General features: G+C 43.1%; 1 protein-coding gene across 2 annotated transcripts in view; it reads right to left on the bottom strand.

The window, feature by feature from the left end:
- Positions 1 to 8,571, bottom strand: part of LOC148518862 (alpha-2-macroglobulin-like) — a 167,906-nt gene extending 159,335 nt beyond the window's left edge. For both annotated transcript variants that reach the window (XM_088476976.1, XM_088476977.1), the window contains exons 1-2: positions 8,504 to 8,571; positions 2,875 to 3,061 (exon numbers count right to left, since the gene is read on the bottom strand). In XM_088476976.1, coding sequence (XP_088333102.1) covers positions 2,875 to 3,061; positions 8,504 to 8,571 — 255 coding nt within the window. The remainder of the gene's footprint in view (positions 1 to 2,874; positions 3,062 to 8,503) is intronic.
- Positions 8,572 to 19,649: the final 11,078 nt, after the last annotated feature.

The following is a 19,649-nucleotide window of genomic DNA, read 5'->3' as shown; positions in this document are numbered from 1 at the left end:
TGCTAAATAGGAAGTTTGTTAAAACTGATGGTTTTCTGGCTGCTTCAAAGTGCCAGATTTACTAAAGACACTGCAGAAAAACCACCAGAAACAATCTTGTAAATGAGAAGGTGAGGACTCCAAATACTCTTTTAATGAAAGCAATCACAATGTATTGCTTAACTTGGTTAAGATAATTATTATGAATTAATTATATTGAAGGGACAGTTTTAATTAATTAATTTTAATTAATTGTTAATTGGTTTTAAATACATATATATATATATATATATATATATATATCGACAACAGGGGCACCATTTACTTATTTTATGGCTCTATAAATGGTGCTCACTTCACAACGAATTAAATTGCCCTCTTCAGAAAATTAACATTTAAGAATTAATTTATATAGTCACTTTAAAATAATTAATTCATACTGTGCTCACTTAGGGGCATATTTATCAATATTCGCAAAGAAAATGCAATTGTAATGCAAAAATATCTATTACATTTGCATTGTGATATTTGCAAATATCGTAACAATGTATTAAAATCTGCATGCAGGGACAGCGCTTGTGAAAAAGCTCTATGCCTGCAAATCCCCTCCCTGCACTTCTCAGTCTATTTTTCACAAAAAATATCATAAATATGTGCCTGCACATGCTCTGGCTGTCGTATCTCTGCCTGTCTGCCCCCCTGCTGTTGCCCGGTTCCCTGCCTCCTCTGCTGCCACTCCCCAGAATAATAAATAAAGCTTACCTGCATGCTGCACTCAGTTATCGTTATCGGTAGGCTCCTACTCTGTGTCCCCATTCAGCTGATCTGTATGGTCCGCTGAGGTGCAGTGAAAGTCCCGGGTGGCATCTCAGCTGACTGTACAGATCAGGTGACTGGGTCACTAAAGGAGCTCACTGACCACTAATCCCTGGGCTCAGATAAGTTTTAATTTATTTATTTTTTATGTGATCAGCCTGTGGTTTATTCAGACACACAGTCTGATCACATAAGTCAGCTCTGCCTGTGAGCATCCAGGAAGGACAGAGGAGGAGTACAGGAAATTGAGGGAAGCCTGCATAATGCTATCTGAAGATGGTGTTATTATCATAAGTCTCCCTTCAGTATTTTTTTAACACTGTAACATTAGTAAATTTGAACATATTGCATTTCCCATTACAAGTTTGGAAAATGTGATGTGCTTACTAAAATAATGCAAATTTATGGGCTTGAAGGAGTTTTAACAAAAGCCCTTTGATAGATTTAGATGATATAAAAATAATGTGAAAAGTGCGTGATAAGATCTATTTTAAAATTATTTTAGTGATCCAAATAAAAATTTTTTTGCACCTGAATGTATAAAATCATGTTTCCCCTACTAGAGTATTTTTTTATGTTATTTCCTCATTCATTAATACATAATTACCTTCAATGAAAGTGTATTGGGAGACCTTTACCACTGATTGCCAAATTCATGCATCAGCTCTGCTGCGGTTTTGCAGTAGTTTGGCCATTTTAAATCCCCCACACTGCGTCAGCAGGTTTACAAATATCATCCAAACTGAAGATTAGTAAATGTAGTGGTATAAGGGGAAAAAAATCACCATGGATGGACAATGGGTTGAAAATGCCACCAAACCAGTCCTTTAGTAAATGTACCCCAAGTCTTCTTGAAGCTCAGGGGTGTTATAGAGGTTTGCTGAGATTCGTTTCATACGATATGTGGCACATATAAGCTGTAGCAACATATGTGGGAGAGTTAGACGTCTTCCATTTGGAAGCTACTTGTCACTTAGTCAAGTATTTTTTCCCTTTTTATTAATTATCACTCCTGCACTCCTGTACGAGTTTGTAAGTGTGAGTTTGTTTCATGAAACTCAAAGACTTTGTCAAATGCTCACTTACAAGAAACGCTCAATCCAATAAGAAAAGCCAACTCGAGCTACTCGTGGGGAGGGTGTTCAAATTTTCTATAGAAAGCGACTTGGGGGATGGGCATGAAAAAGTGGGGAAACCATCCTGCACCTCAAAAAAGTGACAATATCATTATCAGAATCATATAGTAGGCTGTTAGTGGGCATAAGGAAAGTACTTAAGGTTTTTAAATGGTGTCAAATAGCTGATTTATGGAAATAGAAAAAAATATGAAATGCAAACTTTTTCTGTTTAATCTCAAATTAATTAAATGAAAAATGCAAAGAAAGTAAAACAAATTGATTTTGTGTTAATTTGAGGCCTCTTTAACCTAATTTTTTATTACATTTTTTAAATGAAAAACTTTATTTTTATTTTTTATATTTATTTTTTATTTAAAAAAGCAATGTAGCTACATTTGGGGTGCCTAAATAATAAATAGAAGGAGGCCACATTTTTTAAAACACCCAAAAATGACATGTATTTAATGAAAACTTAAACTTTTAAATGCCTAATTATTAATTAGGGTTTAAAAGGTTCTGGTATTTTTACCTTAGAATAAAGATTTTCCATACCATCTAAAACGGTGTATCCACTACACGAGAGTGGAACGACTGTACGATTACAACATTGTAATCGTTCATCATACTGTGCAGTGGATAATGTGCCCACACTGAACAATATGTTGTACGATTAATGAACAATTGAACGGTAACGAAGTCGTAATCGTTCAATCGCTCATTTTTCTCAGGTGGGTGCCCACAAAAACTGGCGATCATCCTATGGAAAAAAAATGTGAGTTTAGAATTGGATTGCAACTGCATTTCACAGTGCAAGTGCGAGTTTGCCGTGAAAACGGCTTGCACAAACCAACTCGCACCTAATTGGTTTGAACTTGTTTTAGATAAGTTATGAATTTCACAGTAACATTCTGGTGAAATGTTAGTTTACAAACACATTAAATGCTAGAAAATGGTCACTCACCTGGAAGGTGAAACATTCAGAATAATTCGGGGTGTCTACTTTGTGCTCAGTGATAACATGAATGTGGTTATTTTTGTCATGTAGGTCCAGTTTGAAGTTAACCTCTCCATCCAGATCAAGGAAGGTCACGCAGGCTTTCTGCTGGGTTCCCTGCACTGACAGTGCAGGAACTGTGATCACATAGTGCCTACATGGACACAATACAGAGAAAGAACAAATATTAAACACTGTAATCAATCACTGAAAACAATGAAATGTTGAATGCAGCTTAAACACAAATACATTTATGCAGGGCTGTGGAGCAGCGGTTTTCAAGTGTGGTTGTGGTTGTGAAGTTTGCCGCTGCGGTCAGAGCCACCGGTCACACATTATAGTACAACAGAGTGCAGACCGGGCTGCTGCTGAGCTCCTCTGGGAGGACCTGGCTAGACATGGCAGCGTGACATCACAGGTCACGTACGCCGCGTTGGAAACCAGTCCGCCCCGCCAGCAAGCCAGCCCACTCTCCCTCCTGAGTCCCGCCCAACTGACTGCGCGCCTGCACGCCCGCACCCTGCTGCCAGCTCTGCACTGTGTGAGGGACAGGTTTTTGTTTTTTGGTGGTTGATATTTTTATGTGGGGGCCAGCCAATTATTTTTTTTTGTGGGGAGCAATGTGTTTGTTTTTGTTTCTGTGGGGACCAACCAATGTTATTTTTTTTCTGTGGGGGCCAATGTATGTGTTTTATTTCTCTGTGGCCAATGTATGTGCTTTTTATTCCTGTTATGGCCAATGTTTGTGTTTTATGTCTCTGGGGCTGATGTACAGTATGCCAATGTATGTGTGTTTTACTTCTGTGGAAGCCAATGTTGTATGTTTTAATTCTCTGTGCCCAATGTAGTGTGTTTTATTCCTTTGGAGGCCAATGTAGTGTGTTTTATTCCTGTGGAGGCCAATGTAGTGTGTATTATTCCTGTGGAGGCCAATGTGGTGTGATTTATTCTAGGGATGAGCAGGCTCGGATAAGTTCGAGTTTGCACGTTGAGTTCGGATTTTTCCCTCCAAAAAAACGGAACTCAGAAAGAGGCAAAACGTCATCTTGCATGGACGAACATCATCATTCCTGGACTTTTGTTCGTCCATCTTGCATGAACGAACATCATCATTCCTGGACTTTTGTCCAGGAATGATGATGTTCGTCCATGCAAGATGACGTTTTGCCTCTTTCTGAGTTCCGTTTTTTTGGAGGGAAAAATCCGAACTCAATGTGCAAACTCGAACCTATCCGTGCCGTATCGCCGGATGGTGTGCCTTGGCAATTTTAAAATCTTGCGTAGTGTGCCTCGAGTTGAAAAAGGTTGAAAATCATTGCTGCAGAGAGTGGTGCCGGACTCAGGTACTGTAGGGGGCATGGCCTAATCATGCAGACGTAGACATGCCCCCTACAAAGAAAATACCTCTTGGCCAGGGGTAGATCTAAGAGAGATCGGGTGGGGGGGATAATTAATCTTAGTCCCAAATACATAAAATAACAACTTCAGTTAATTTAATTGGAAACCAAGTGAAAAGACATAATAGGCATTTACAGTCATAATTTTAACCCAAATCAATTTTGTGTCATATTAGACATTGGTAATTCACGGTTTTGATTAATTTGTTTATTTTTACTTTAATATTTTGCATTTTTGACTGTTTATTAATAAACTAATAATATTTATTAATGAAGTAATAAAATTTAAGTTTTAGATGAACATTCTTTAGTGACAACCCTATACAGTTCAAATATATAAAGGTGTCAGAAAGAATACAAAACCTCTTCCATACTTTAAATGGGATACATTTTACATCATTGAGTAGAATTGCTGTCGAAATGCTCTTTGCGTTTCCAACCATATAGTAGAAAACTTTATAAAAACACAATAGTGACCTGAGTGACAAAAGCCTCGGTTTCTATACTAAATAATATTTTGACACAAAAACATAAAAGATTAAATTAATGAAGGGGGTGGGGAGGGGATAGGGTGGTCTTAAAGTGACTATAGGTTGGATGTTATAGTGATTTAAATGTTCTGATACACCTAGCGTCTATATGACATATGCCGTGTCTGGGATGCTCTGAGGGGTGTAATGACTGTACTTTTCTTAACATTTTGCACCCTATTTGCATTGCGGATGCAGCAAACACCACTCAGATGCCGGTCTGTGACTTTAATTGCAAAGGAATTAGTGGTCTGTTTACTAAACCTTGGAAATAGATAAATTGAACAGAGATAAAGTACCAACCAACCAGCTCCTAACTGTAATTTTTCAACTTGAGCAACAGTATATGAGAAAACATGGGTAGTCACATCACCACCATTACAGAGGTTCCAAATACCAGAATCTGGAGTCAATTCTATTAGGTTTTGCGAAAGCGAGTTTATATCATGAAATTTGCATACAGCACAGCAATGTGCACACCCGAAAAATGCTAGATACAATGTGAAACGCCAATTTGCAGCACCTGTAGTGAGACTATTCTAAAAAAAGCAACCTGGTAGAAGTGTATGAAAAAGTGGGGAAACCTTCCTGGACCCCCAAAAATTGTCAACTGAGATAAAAGGACTATATAGAGGGCTGTTAGTGACCATAAGGAAAGTACTGGAGGTTTTTAAAAATAGTTAAATAGCTGATTTGTTCTTTTTATTAATGGTAAAATAAAATGATGGTGATTGTTTTGCATCAAATTAAACTCTTTCCAGCATTTTTGGGGTATAGGAACATGTCTGTAAAGTGAATTTTTAGGGGTAAATTTACTAAAGTGAGAGTTTTTAGAAGTGAGTTTTAGAAGTGATGTTGCCCATAGCAACCAATCAGATACAAGCTATTGTCCAGGTGCTAGTTAAATGTTAAGTAGAATCTAATTGGTTGCTATGAGCAACATCTCTTTTAAAACTCACTTCTAAAAACTCTCACTTTTCGCCATCATCGCCGCTTGTTTCTGGAAGTATGTACCCCAAAACCACAATTCTGCACTTTTTTTCGACACCTATTCATAGATGATACTTTATCGCTGGGTTCGAACCACTGACTTTCCGCACCGACAAAAAGTCGGAAGAATTGAATACGGGGATAAGTCCAGATTGACGAAAATGACATCATTGGTGAAAAAGTATCGCCGATAACGGCTTTTCATCGGCAATTGATTATAGCCCTTAGTATTTTAATAGCATTTTGAAATAGACACTTTTACCTCTAATCTGCAAGTAGTTCTAAAACCCCTCACCCATCAATGCAACACCTTGACATGCCTGTCCCACATCATTTACACCTCCACGTACCTGTCCCACATCATTTACACTTCCACATACCTGTCCTATATCATTTACACCTCCACATACCTGTCCCACATCATTTACACCTCCACATACCTGTCCTATATCATTTACACCTCCACATACCTGTCCCACATCATTTATACCTCCACATACCTGTCCCACATCATTTACACCCCCACATAATTGTCCCACATCATGTACACCTCCAAATGCCTGTCCACATAATTTACACCTCCACATACCTGTCCACATCATTTAGACCTCCACATACCTGTCCACATCATTTACACCTCCACATACCTGTCCCACATCATTTACACCTCCACATACCTGTCCCACATCATTTACACCTCCACATACCTGTCCCACATCATGTACTCCTCCACATACCTGTCCCACATCATTTACACCTCCACATACCTGTCCACATCATTTGCACCTCCACATACCTGTCCCACATCATTTACACCTCCACATACCTGTCCTACATCATTTACACCTCCACATACCTGTCCACATCATTTACACCTCCATATACCTGTCCCCCATCATTTACACCTCCAAATACCTGTCCCACATCATTTACACCTCCACGTACCTGTCCTACATCATTTACACCTCCACATACCTGTCCCACATCATTTACACCTCCACATACCTGTCCACATCATTTACACCTCCACCTTCCTGTCCACATCATTTATACCTCCACATACCTGTCCTACATCATTTACACCTTCACATACCTGTCCCACATCATTTACACCTCCACATACCTGTCCCACATCATTTACACCTCCACATACCAGTCCTACATCATTTACACCTCCACATACCTGTCCCACATCATTTACACCTCCACATACCTGTCCACATCATTTCCACCTCTACATACCTGTCTCCTATCATTTACACCTCCACTTACCTGTCCCACATCATTTGCACCTCTACATACCTGTCCACATCATTTACACCTCCACATACCTGTTCTACATCATTTACATCTCTACATACCTGTCCCACGTCATTAACACCTCCACATACCTGTCCTATATAATTTACATTTAGAGAAATACACCTGAAAACTGACATGTTTATATTATATTGGCTAAATTACGCTATTTAAACCCCACCAAGTGCCTGATTTTTCATTGGGAGAGGTTCTGCACTGTGGGCTTGATTCAGACCCGCTCGCTAGATGCGTTCGCACGTAGTCATCAACTGCTAAAATATGCAAAAGCTGCGATCACACGGTAAGACATTAGCACGCCCGCTACTGTATGTCTTAGCGTGCGATCGCGGGCTGTATGTAAGGCGCCCACTTTCCCTTAGTATCAGACGTCATCTCCAGGAAGTGTATGCAATAATCAGTAACATCGAGTACCGTCGGACCCGTACGCAGCACTTGTTGTTGACCATACCCTACCGCAAGCACTGCGATCGCTGCAGTGTGAAACACAGCCAGGTGACACGCTGCGTGTAAATTATGCACGCCCCAGAAACGCTGTTAGAACACACAGTCACGCCTACGTTCGCACCACCACATCCCCGTTTTCATCCACTGTACCTCCCCCTGTCACCACCCACAAATGGCTCATCCTGTCACTCACTCTAGCGAGCCGTCTAAGCTTAACGTGCAATCGCTTCCCGATCGCAGTGACTAGTTTGCGCACGCACATAGCGTCTTATACGCATGCGCAGATAGTAAAAATCGGCCAGCTGTGTGCAAACGCAACCTAGCGAACGGGGCTGAATTGGGCCCTGTTTCCCAACATTTGTACCTTAAACAAATTCCCTTACCTTTTCAAAGGGGGTGCGCAACAAAAAGGTAAATTTACTCTGAAAAAGTAGTGCGAGTTGGATTGCAAATGAATTTCGCAGTGCGAGTTCACCATGAGAACAGCTCGCAGGACCCAACTCGCACCTATTTGGATTGACCCCAATGAGAGAGCACCTTAATTTACTCTTATTATCACCTCTGCAATTGTAGAATTAAACAAGAAGGTATACATGCAGCTTGTCGACAGTAATGCTATTGACAGTCATTATGTATACTGCATTGTGTTGATGGGAGATTGACAACACGCTTGCCGTGTCGGCATTATGTTTTAAAACATAATAGTAAACAAGTTATAACTTGTGTGTGTACTGCAATATGAAAATAAAAACCTTGATATTGACGTTGGAATGCAACAAGCACATAGATCTCAACATCTACGGTATTATGATAATGCCATCATATGTTATACAATTACACTGTGTGTGTGTGTGTATGACATTCTACTCTTTTCCTACAATACAAAGATTGCTTTTCCAAGAATAACTGTCTTACGGGTCTGATGCTGATACAAGGGCTGAGCTGCAGACGGCCAGGCAGACGGACACCAGGAGAAGCTGCATGTTGGATCACAAGTCACCTCCACCGAAAATGTCTCTCTGTCGTCCTATATATTTTCTGATACCCCCCACCCCCGGCTGGAGGAATCTGAGGACATTAAACTTATGGCTAGACACTCTGACTTGGCTGAATAGCCGGGTTTCAACACATGACCTTTTATCTTCTGTGCAGGTTGCGTTACTAAACTGGAACTAATATACATAGATACTGCTTTGTAAGCACTTTTCTAGCTGGTTTACTATGGACTAGTTTCAAACAATGTTAAGTACTGTCTGTACAACTAAATCATAAAAATTACATAGTTGTAAGCACTATGCATTTGCAACGGAATCATTTGTACTGTGACTTACTCTGCTAAATATTAATACTTCAATATACCATAAAATGTGAATCGCTTCCCAACACAGTTAATTGACAAACTAAGTTGATATACTGTAGGTTACTTCAATAGTAGCTGTCACTTACTCAGAGCAGTGGCAGTCACTGTGATAGCAGAGCCAATATCACAGAGAATAGAAGCATCACTTAGCAGAGGCGGAAATACAGGAGACAATGGAAGTCAGTTGCCTCTGGGCACCAGCCTTGAAGGGGACACACTGACCTCCTCCATTGCTCCAGATTCTGCTTTATGCTCCCCAGAGTATAAATAAGCAGGGAGCCCAGGGACACTTGCCACAGTCCTCCTTTTCCCAGGCCCCCACCCTGGAATCCGGTCTCTAGGGAAAGATCTCCAGTAAGGAAACAACACCAATGTGCATAAAAGTGACAGGGCACGGAGTGCATGCCCTCTCCCTCCTTTGCTTGTTCTCCCCCCTCACACACATGGGACTCGGTGTCTCTGCTGTTGCTGTGGGAGCAGCAGACAGCAAGAAAGGAAGACCCTAGTCAGCAACAGGTAGTGTTTGTTTGCTTGGGTGTTGGTCGCTAAATGGGGGAGTAATGTGTGTCTGGGTGCTGCTGCTGGGGTGTTGGCAGTGAATGCTGGAGGGTAGAGAGTGCATTCACTGCTGCTACAGTGTTAGTGACTGCAAAGGGGTAGGCACAGTGTTTGTGGGTGCAGATGGAGTGATGGCAATTAATGCAGGGAGAGAGTGTGTGTTTGGGTGCTTCTAGAGTGTTAGTAGTGAATCCAGGGGGGTGAAGAAAGACTGGCTGGGTATGGCTTTAGTGTTAACAATGAATTCAGAGGGAAGAGTGTGTGTTTGGGTGTTTCTAAGGTGTTAGTAGTGAATGCAGGTGGAAGGGTGTGTGCTTGGGTGCTGCTAAGGTGTTAGTAGTGAATGCAGGGGGGTGGAAGAGTGTGTTGGGGTGCTGCTGTTGTGTTGGCAGTGAATGCAGGGAGTAGGGTGTGTGTCTGGGTGCTGCTGGGGTGTTGACAGTGAACACAAGGGGGGAGTGTGTGTTTTTGGGTGCTGCTGGGGTTTTGGCAGTGAATGCAGGGAGAGAGTGTGTCTGAGTGATGCTGTTGTGTTAGCATAGAATGTAAGGTGGAGGGTGTGTGTCTGTGCACTGCTGGGGTGTTGGTAGTGAAAGCAGGTTGAAGTGTGTGTCTGGGTGCTGCTGCTGGGGTGTTAGTAGTAAAACTGGGTGAAACCATGTACATCAGCTAGTACAATATAAGTCAAATTGGCAAACTCCGTAAAAAGTCCAAGGCTATTAAAGAATCTTAATACTGTGCAGTGGCAAATGCAGGATTTTTGTTGGGGGTTTCCATTATATATATTTTTAGGTTTAGAGTCAGGAACTAGTTTGAGGGTTAGGTTTAGGCTGCGGGTATGAAGGTTAGGGTTAGGCTGCTTAGTGTTTAGTATTCCAGTTGGGATGCTGGCATCATGATTCTGACCACCGGGATCCTGAGATCCGGCATCCAGTACCCAAACCATTCACTGTGTCTGCTTTATTCATGCATAAATAAGCAGTAACCAAATAGACCTCTGTGCGGTTACAATCATTTAATACAAGATACTTTTGTATCATTCCTAGTGAAGTGGGCAGAATGGGGAGAATGTTCCCAGGGATCTGTGGGTCCTTGAGTAGGGGGCGGGGCCTAATGACACAATTATATTAGAATCACGTCATTTGGCCAACGTCCCTAGTTAAATATGCGGAATTCCTGGCATTTTACAGTGAAGGAGGTGGGGCTTAATTATGCAAATAGGCTGGCCCCGCCCCCCATCGCTGTCCATCTGCATTTCCTCTCTGGTCACCTCCCGGAGAGGAAAATGTAAATGTTGGTAAGTATGTGTAATATGTATGTTAAACACTGAAACACACATTGTAGGGGATACCAAAATATGCATAACAAATGACAGAAAATATAATTTAATGTCACAATGTCAAACAGTAAAATACTTCTATACATATTCTCAATATTACTGCCAACAAAAGCTCCCTCTAATGGCTAACACTACACGGCCCTGAGTAGGGGTTAGGACACTGCAATTTACATTAAGCAATAAATCCACTAGATCTCACCTGTTATTATTATTATTATTATTATTATTATTATTATTATTATTACAGGTTGAGTCTCCCATATCCAAAATGCTTGGGACCAGTGGTATTTTGGATAACGGAATATTTTGTATTTTGGAATATTTGCATATTATAATGAAATATCTTGGGAATGGGACCCAAATATACACACAGAATGCATTTATGTGTTATATACACCTTATACACACAGCCTGCAGGTCATTTTATACAATATTTTCAATATTTTTGTAGCTCAAGCAAAGTTTGTGTACAGAAATGAAATTAATTTATGTTTCATATACACCTTATACACACAGCCTGAAGGTCATTTTATACAATATTTTTAATAATTTGTGCCTTAGACAAAGTTTGTGTACAGTGAACCATCAAAAATCAAGGTTTCATTATCTCAGTCATGCCAAAATTATTCCGTATTTCGGAATATTCCGTATTTCGGAATATTTGGATATGGGAGACACAACCTGTATTATTATTATTATTATTATTATTATTATTATTATTCTTTATTTACTGTATACTGTATATGGTGCCACAAGTGTTCCGCAGCTCCTTACAATGTACATGAACAAATGTGTGAACAAGAAAACAGTGACTTACAGTATGAAACAATGCAGGACAAGGACATGGTTTATAAACAGTGCTGCATTAGTGACCATAACACTTATCAAGCAGCAGCGCGTCAGCAGGTGTTAGGTGCCCTTGTGGGGAGATAGGAGTAGATGATAGTATGATTAAAAGAAAGAGAAGCACATGAGGGACGAGGGCCCTGCTCGTGAAAGTATACGTACAAGGGAGGGACAGACAGACAGAGGTGACACAGATGCGGTACACAGGGAAGAAGGAGCATGGAGCAGCGTGTTAGGATGAGAGATGGAAGATAAAGATGAAGTAGTGTTTAGTACTTGTAGGAGAGGGGAGGTAGATGTAGAATACTTGGAGAGGAAGATGAGCCAAGCAGCAGCATTGATGACAGATTGGAGTGGCAAGAGACCTGTTGTGAGTAAATAATGAAAATGCTGTGCATTGTACTATATATATTTATTTTTTTATTTTCTCTGTACACCTGCGTCAAAAAATAATATTTTGGTCCACATTTAGCTGAGTGAAGGCCTACAGGGTCATTGGAGGGAGGATTATAATCTGGGACATTTTGCCTCCTCTTGGATTCTGGTTTAGTTCTGTTTGTTTTCTCTGTTGGCTGATAATGAGAGATTGCTGTGGGAGATAGATACTGATGTGTAAGGTCCTGCAGCTGCTGGCAAGTATTTTATTTGCTTTATATTCAACCTCACGGACAATAGTATCAATGCGATGGACTTTTCCCTAATTGAGTGCTGACATTTAATGCCAAGTAATGGTAGTCAGCATGGTATGTTACTGTGAGCAAAACAAGCTTCTGGAACAAACCTATTAATAAGGCTTTAGGGTCTATTCATCATCACTTAATTTCTACAAAAGTAGTTGAAAATTAAGATTTCCGCCTATTTTTGTGGAAATTAAGTGTCTGGGTAATTCATCATTCATGTAACGCAGGGCATATCACAGATATCTCCTGGTTACAATTGTCCCCTGATTACTTCCACTACTATAGTATGGGGATGTGGAAATTATGAAATTCGTCAAATTCCAAAAAAGCATTTTTATCAGAACTTGACAGTGATACTGTATGCCATCCTGAGATGACGTACAGCACCCGATACAGCAGAGGGATCTGAAAAGATCCCTCTCTGCTGTGCCCTTAATACAGCTCCCTCCCAGCTCCCCGAGCTCTGTTCCTGTGAGCCGGGAGCAAGGGAGAGGGCACAGCAGCGGCGGCAGGAGATTCACACGGTGGGGCGCAGAGGCGGTCAGGGGTCAGGCAGCAGGGTTGGCTGGGAGCAAGCAAGGTGAGCAAGGAGGTGCACTGTTGGGGGGGTAGGGGGCCTGGAATGCTCCGACTTCTCTCCTGTCTTGAAGACAGGCTGTGAAGAGTCCAGGCAGCAGGAGAAAAGTCCCCTTGTTCCAAAAAGCTTTCTCAGAGAAAAGGATCAACTTTGCGGAAGTGATAATTATGTATAGGAGGCATGATAAATGCGAGTTCAATCCTTCAATCCTTATCAGAAGGGAAATTTTTCTCTTAATGATTAGACTTCATTGTAATGTGAAAATCTGGATTTCTCTACTACAATCATTACATTACATTACATTATTCACCTTTTATTTCTGTTATACAAGTGTAGCTTTCTTTGACAAGTTTGTCCTGTTGTGTTAACTGTAGCATATGCATTTCATTTTTAATCAATGCTTATGAGAGATTTAAATAAAAGTTCTTTCTGAACTTTATATCACTGATATAGAAATTCCCAGTGCTATTCTTGTGATATTTTTTAATTAAGAGTTTTTAGGGTCTTTTTTTACATAGCAGCAGAGTCTTTGGGTTCAGAACCATTGCTCAAGATAACTATTATGATTGTACAGAGCATCATTACAGTTGAGCATACATTTTTTTTTTATCAATTTGCTGTCTTTCCCAAAGTCTCTGAGATGACTGCATTCACCAGGTCTCAGGTGATTCCATTATAGAGGTCTCAGAGTGGATTGCCTTGCCCAAATTAAAGGTGTATACACATATGGCGATGTGCTCACAATCCCATGTGTATGATTTCCCCCTGTACTCTCCACAGGAGCTCCCCAGCAGTCGTGGGCACGAGTTGGTCTGAAAAATATATATTTAATGTAAAACCTTAAGAAGAGGCCAGCTGGTGCTTGCTCAGTGTGACCTCTACATGAAAGCAAATTGTCTAAATAAATCCTAACATAAGCATGGACAGGATTTCGATACTACCCCCCCTTCGGGATGCAATCAGGAAGCCTGCTGATGTAAGCCCGACAGCCGGCTTCCCGACTGCATTATCCCGGCGAGGGTTAAATGACAGGCGTCTAAACCTAGACGCCTGTCATTTTTCCGATGCCGGGAGACCGGCGCCTGGCATCCCGATCGAAGGGATGCCGGGCGCAGCCAGGGGACAGCCGCGGGGGGGTTGGTTAGGTTTAGGGCTCCCGGGGGGGGACTTAGGGTTAGGCACCCCCCCGGGAGGGTTAGGGTTAGGCTAGGTGGAGGGAGGGTTAGGGTTAGGCACCCCCCTGGAGGACTTAGGTTTAGGCAGCGGGGAAGGGCGGGTTAGGGTTAGGCACTTAGAGGGGGGATTAGGGTTAGGCCCAGGGGGGAGGTTAGGGTTAGGCACCCCTAAGGAGGGTTTGGGGCAGGGCTGTACTGGCCATCGGGCACTTCTGACAAATGCCAGAAGGGCCGATGGCCACTAGGGCCAGTTTGACAAAGCGCTGTCGTTCCCGGCAGAACTACCTCCCAAGTGGCGCCATGCTCTAAAACCGCGGCCGTGTCATTGCGTGATGGCATCATGACGCAGGCGCATTATGGCGCGGTTGGCGGTCAAGCTCCACCGAGGCAGCATCCACCCCCGGGCAGGTGAATTAGTCAGATGGGTCCTGCGAGCTTTCAATGTGCAGGGCTGCCTACAGTGCCTAGCAGCCCTGCTTTGGCAGCTACTATGTGCGGCCATGTCAGGGCCGAATTAAAGGCAGGGCGGTCGTCCTAGGGCCCCCTGGCTGGCTCCCATGTCCCGGCAGCATCACCCTTTTAACTTTATGAAACAATGCAGTGAGTAGGGGGCGTGGCCTTATGCCGCAAAGTGCCCGCCCCCTTTAGAAAAGCTGGTAACTAAGTGCTATTGAGAGAGTGTGCAGTGCACACACACACTCCTTTCCTACCTCTCAATCTCTCTCTCTTCCTCACTCCACTTCACTCTCTCTTTGTCCCCACTCCTGTCCCCCCTCACTTTCTCTTCCTTTATCTCACTCTCTGTCTCTCTCCATCACCTACGGGTCACGCATGCGCACAAGAGCGTATGGGGACATGGGCCATTCCGCAAGAGGAAGGTAAGCAGGAGATATCTGTTATATCTCCTGCTTTACCTTCTTGATGAATGGCCCAAAAACCTAATTTCTACAATTGCAGGTGAAAATGTTAATTTTCCTCTGCTTTTGTAAAAATTAAGTGACGATGAATAGGCCGCTATATATCTCACTCCCTGTCCGTCCCTCTTTCTCTCTCCCTCCCTCCACTTCTCTCTCTCTCTATTATTCTCTCCCCTCCCTCCCTCTCTCTGTCTCTCTCTCTCCCTTCCCATTGGCAATTTTATTGATGGGGCCCCCACAAGTCTTAATACAGCCCTGGGTCACGTCATTACTTAGTGATGCGGCCTGGTATGTGATGCACGGCAGGGGCCGGGCCTGGGAATAATCTGGGAGGACTGGCTGGACGGCATTTTGACAGCTCCTGTGAGCTGCCAGCAGGATTGCCCGGTGGCACCATGCTGAGGACATGGTGGAGTAACTGGAGTATCACTTGCGGCCGCAGTGATGTCATGACTCGGCCGGCCGATGGATGAAAAGCATGGTAAGGGCGGTGAGAAGCTGACTGGATGCCATCTTTGGACACCTCATGATCTGCTGACAGACGCCATCTGCAAATGCCAGGGTATTACTGTGTAGTATAATGTATAAGGCGCACTACTACTGCATAGCATAATGTTTAAGGGGCACTACTACTGTGTGGCATAACGTGAATGGACTCTAGGTGGCATAACTGAATGGGCTCTACTGTGTGGTGTAATGTGAATAAGGGACACTACTGTATGACATAACATGACTATGGGGCACTACTGCGTGATTGCTGACTCCCTGCTGCTTATTTTGAGCGTTATGATTGCTAATGCAGCATATACTTGTTCTGTATTCTATTGTACTGAAAGTCACTGGTTTCTTGTTCACTTATTTGTTTATGTACTGTACTTTGTAAGGTGCTGCTAAACACTTATGGTGCCATAGAAATAGAGGATAATAATAATGTGACTAAGAGGCACTACTGTGTTGCATAATTTGAATTGCGGTACTATTATGTACTTACGCACCTTCCCAGTGAGACCACACCCTGCTTCACCTGTGGTTTGCTGCACAAATGCTCTTTTGACAAAATGTGTAGTTACAGCTCTGCTTTGTTGTGCACAGATGTGTCCTCTGCCCTAAAAAATTCCTGCAGTGACCACTATCTAATCCTGTACAACTGCTAAACCAGGGATTGGTCATTTGGGAAAATGCGTTCCCTTATCTTCGTGTGTGACCTACACCAGTAATGTCTGACTATGGCACATGTATGAATCCTCTGCAGGATGAGCTCTGTTGTAGGTATTACATTTTTAATACAGAGAATGATGTGTACTTGTACAGTATGTTGTTCTAATATCAATTATATTTGTAAGAGAATAGACTAAGAAGTGGGAGGGGCCAGGAATAGTAAGGGGAGGAGTCTATGCCAGGAGCCAGATGCTGACGCGAAGTGGGCCTGTGAGCTCTTTAAATGCCAGGGCCTATTTTTACTCCCAGTACGGCCCTGCTTCCTTCCTATTCCTATTTCTCTAACTATACACAGCAGCGTGTGCTGGGCTGCTGTGCGATAAGAGGGAGGAGGGGGCAGTACCGGGCCCCTCTAGCAAGCCCGGGTCTGGGTGATTAGTACCCGCCAACTGTCCCCTCGACGCCCCTGAGGGTAGGGGTAAGAGTTAGCGTTAGATTTCTTTTTACATTATAATTTTTTTCTCTATTCCCCCATATCACTCAGTGCTTAAGTTTATTGTTTGTGTTGTTGACATTTACTGTTCCTAACATCCTATAATATAATATGTGGAAAATATTTGGCCTCTTAAAACGAAAAGCTAAAAAATAACAATAATGATAATTGATGTGACGACATTCAAAAAGTGACTTATATGATGCGTTTTAATGATAGTACCTGTCTGCCCAGGCTTGTAGTGGGGTTTATCCGTCTGGATGAAAGTCAGATGGCTTGTTTTCAATAGCATAACCTTCTTGGACTGGTCAATGTTTATGTTCTCCCCTTGAGCAGACACATGGAACAACAAAACCTCTTCTTTCTCTACAACCGGTGGGAGCTGATAAGAGACACAGAATGATTCAGATCATCAGGCACCTTAGGCACTTCTAGGAAATATAAAGCCCACTATTTGCCTGTTGTTCCCACTGAGTGTATCTGTGTGTCTGTGTGTGTGTGTGTCCACTCTGTTTGGCCCCAACCCCTTCTTCTGTTCTATTGCTCCAATCTATTCTTTTGTTGGACACAGTCTACATAAATTAAATCTAATTCAGATGAACGGCCAATATATATCGAGTGCATCGGCGGGTGTGTACCCCTGGCATTAGTCAATTTCTGTCTTTTATGTGCATCTAATCTGGGGGTATGTACTATCTCCACTCATTTTATGACATTATTGAGTGTTAGGTTATACATGGAATTTACCTCCAATATCAATTTGTTATTATTTAATGAATATTTTTGTGCATAAATCTCATTTCACCATTGTTTTTTATTTGACCATCTTTGGCTGTTTTATTCCCACATATGACCATCATTTCGGAGGTTTGTAGAGAGTGACACCACAAAATTGTGGAAGGCACAAAAGTACCTTTATAAGAACCTACAGAGCTCCAAAATCCTGAGTGCGGTACGCCCATTAAAATATTCTTGAAGTTTTGAAGAAACCTTTATATGCGAGACATACAGGGTTTACTAGTGAGTTAGGTATGCCCATTTACTTATGGCGTTTAGACTAGGGATGTGCGCCGGACCATTTTTGCCGGATTTGGATTTGGTTCTAATTCGTCGTCCGGCTTTGGATTTGGATTTGGATTTGCCAAACTGCGGTGACTGGCTTTGGATTTGGATTTGGATTTGGATTTTTTTACAAAAATTGACAAAAAAGCTAAAATCACATAAATTGGTCTTTTTTTTCTTCCTAGAGTATTATTAACCTCAATAACATTAATTTCCAGTCAATTTAGATCATATCACAGCTTATAATATTGTTTTCAACATTATTGGCCAAAGGTTGCAGTGAGCTGACTGGTTTCTAAGCGACAAAGCAGCGGCACAACGACACAGACACCACAGTATAAAGCACATCTATGACACATTGCCACACAGCAGTGGCAGAAATGAAAAGTAGTGCACCCACCCAGTGTGGTACGGCCAGCAGAATCACTGCTTGTTTACATAGTGGGCTACGGCCCTAGGAGTCACATTACACCACACATAGTGCCCCTGATTCACATTACACCATAAAGTAGTGTCTCTTATTTATGTTACTACACACAGTAGTGCCCCTTTTACACAATGCCCACAGTAGTGACCCTTTTACACAATGCCCACAGTAGTGCCCCTTTTACACAATGCCCACAGTAGCGGTGTCCCTTACACAATGCCCCCTATGCAGTCCCCTTAGTAGTAGGGCCCACTTTGCAGTGCCCCCAGTAGAATGCCCCCCAGTAGTATGCCCCCCATTAGCAGGCCCCCCCAGTAGTATGCCCCTCCATTAGCATGCCACCCAGTAGTATGCCCCCCATTAGCAGGCCCCCCCAGTAGTATGCCCCCCCAGTAGTATGGCCCCCCCAGTAGTAGGCTGCCCCAGTAGTAGCCCTCCCTGTAGTATGGGCACCCCTGTAGTATGGCCCCCCTGTAGTAGGCTGCCCCAGCAGAACCCCCCCCCCAGTAGTAGTAAGCCCCCCAAGTAGTATGCCCCCCCAGTAGTATGGCCCCCCCAGTAGCAGGCCCCTCGGTAGTATGGCCCCCCCAGTAGCAGACTCCCCCCCAGTAGTAAAGCCCCCCCAGTAGCAGGCCCCTCAGTAGTATGGCCCCCCCAGTAGTATAGCCCCCCCCAGTAGCAGACCCCCCCAGTAGTGCAGACCCCCCCAGGAGTATGGCCCCCCCGCACCCCCAGTAGCAGACCCCTCCAGTAGCAGACCCCCCCAAGTAGCGCCCCCGGCCCTTGCACAAATAAAAAATAAAAAAATAAAAGCTTACCTGTATCCCCGCTCCTGTGCCGTCCGATCTGCTGTCACACGCTGAGGAGGGAGCCGGAAAACGGAGCTCATGTGTGAGCTCCAGCCGGCTCCCTCCGTGCAGCAGCCAATGAGAGTCTGTGTGACTCTCATTGGCTGCTGTAACAAACACACAGCTGCCGCTGGCGGCTGTGTGTTTGTGTCTGTGTAGGGCAGACCGCTATCACAGCGCTCTGCCCTACACAATAGGAGCCCTGATGTCGGATTCTCTAGTGAGAATCCGACATCAGGCGGCCGCCGTTCGGCCCCGAACGGGGATCCGAGTCAGGCGGTGAACACCTGAACAGGGTTCGGGTGGACTCGGATCCCCAATGTTCGGAGCGGTTCGGATTCCACAGAATCCGTACCGCTCATCTCTAGTTTAGACACATTGGGAATAAGGCTTTACAGGACCCAGGATATAGGAAAGAAACCTTTTATAGGCTTTATCCACTACCCACTAATGTGAGTGGGATAGGCCTTCCCTTACATTTTTGTGTGATTGATGAGAGTATTGTAAACCGTGGTCTCTATTCACCCACCACCGATCCTGCACGATTCACTTAGCGGTGCAATGCTTATAATTACCTAATTTATTATTTACTACATGTTGGGCTTTCTCTCTTATTTGAAA

This window comes from Taudactylus pleione, unplaced genomic scaffold, assembly GCF_031769625.1.
Source record: "Taudactylus pleione unplaced genomic scaffold, aTauple2 ptg000198l, whole genome shotgun sequence".
NCBI lineage: Eukaryota > Metazoa > Chordata > Amphibia > Anura > Myobatrachidae > Taudactylus > Taudactylus pleione.
This window is presented reverse-complemented; position numbering and strand designations above follow the sequence as displayed.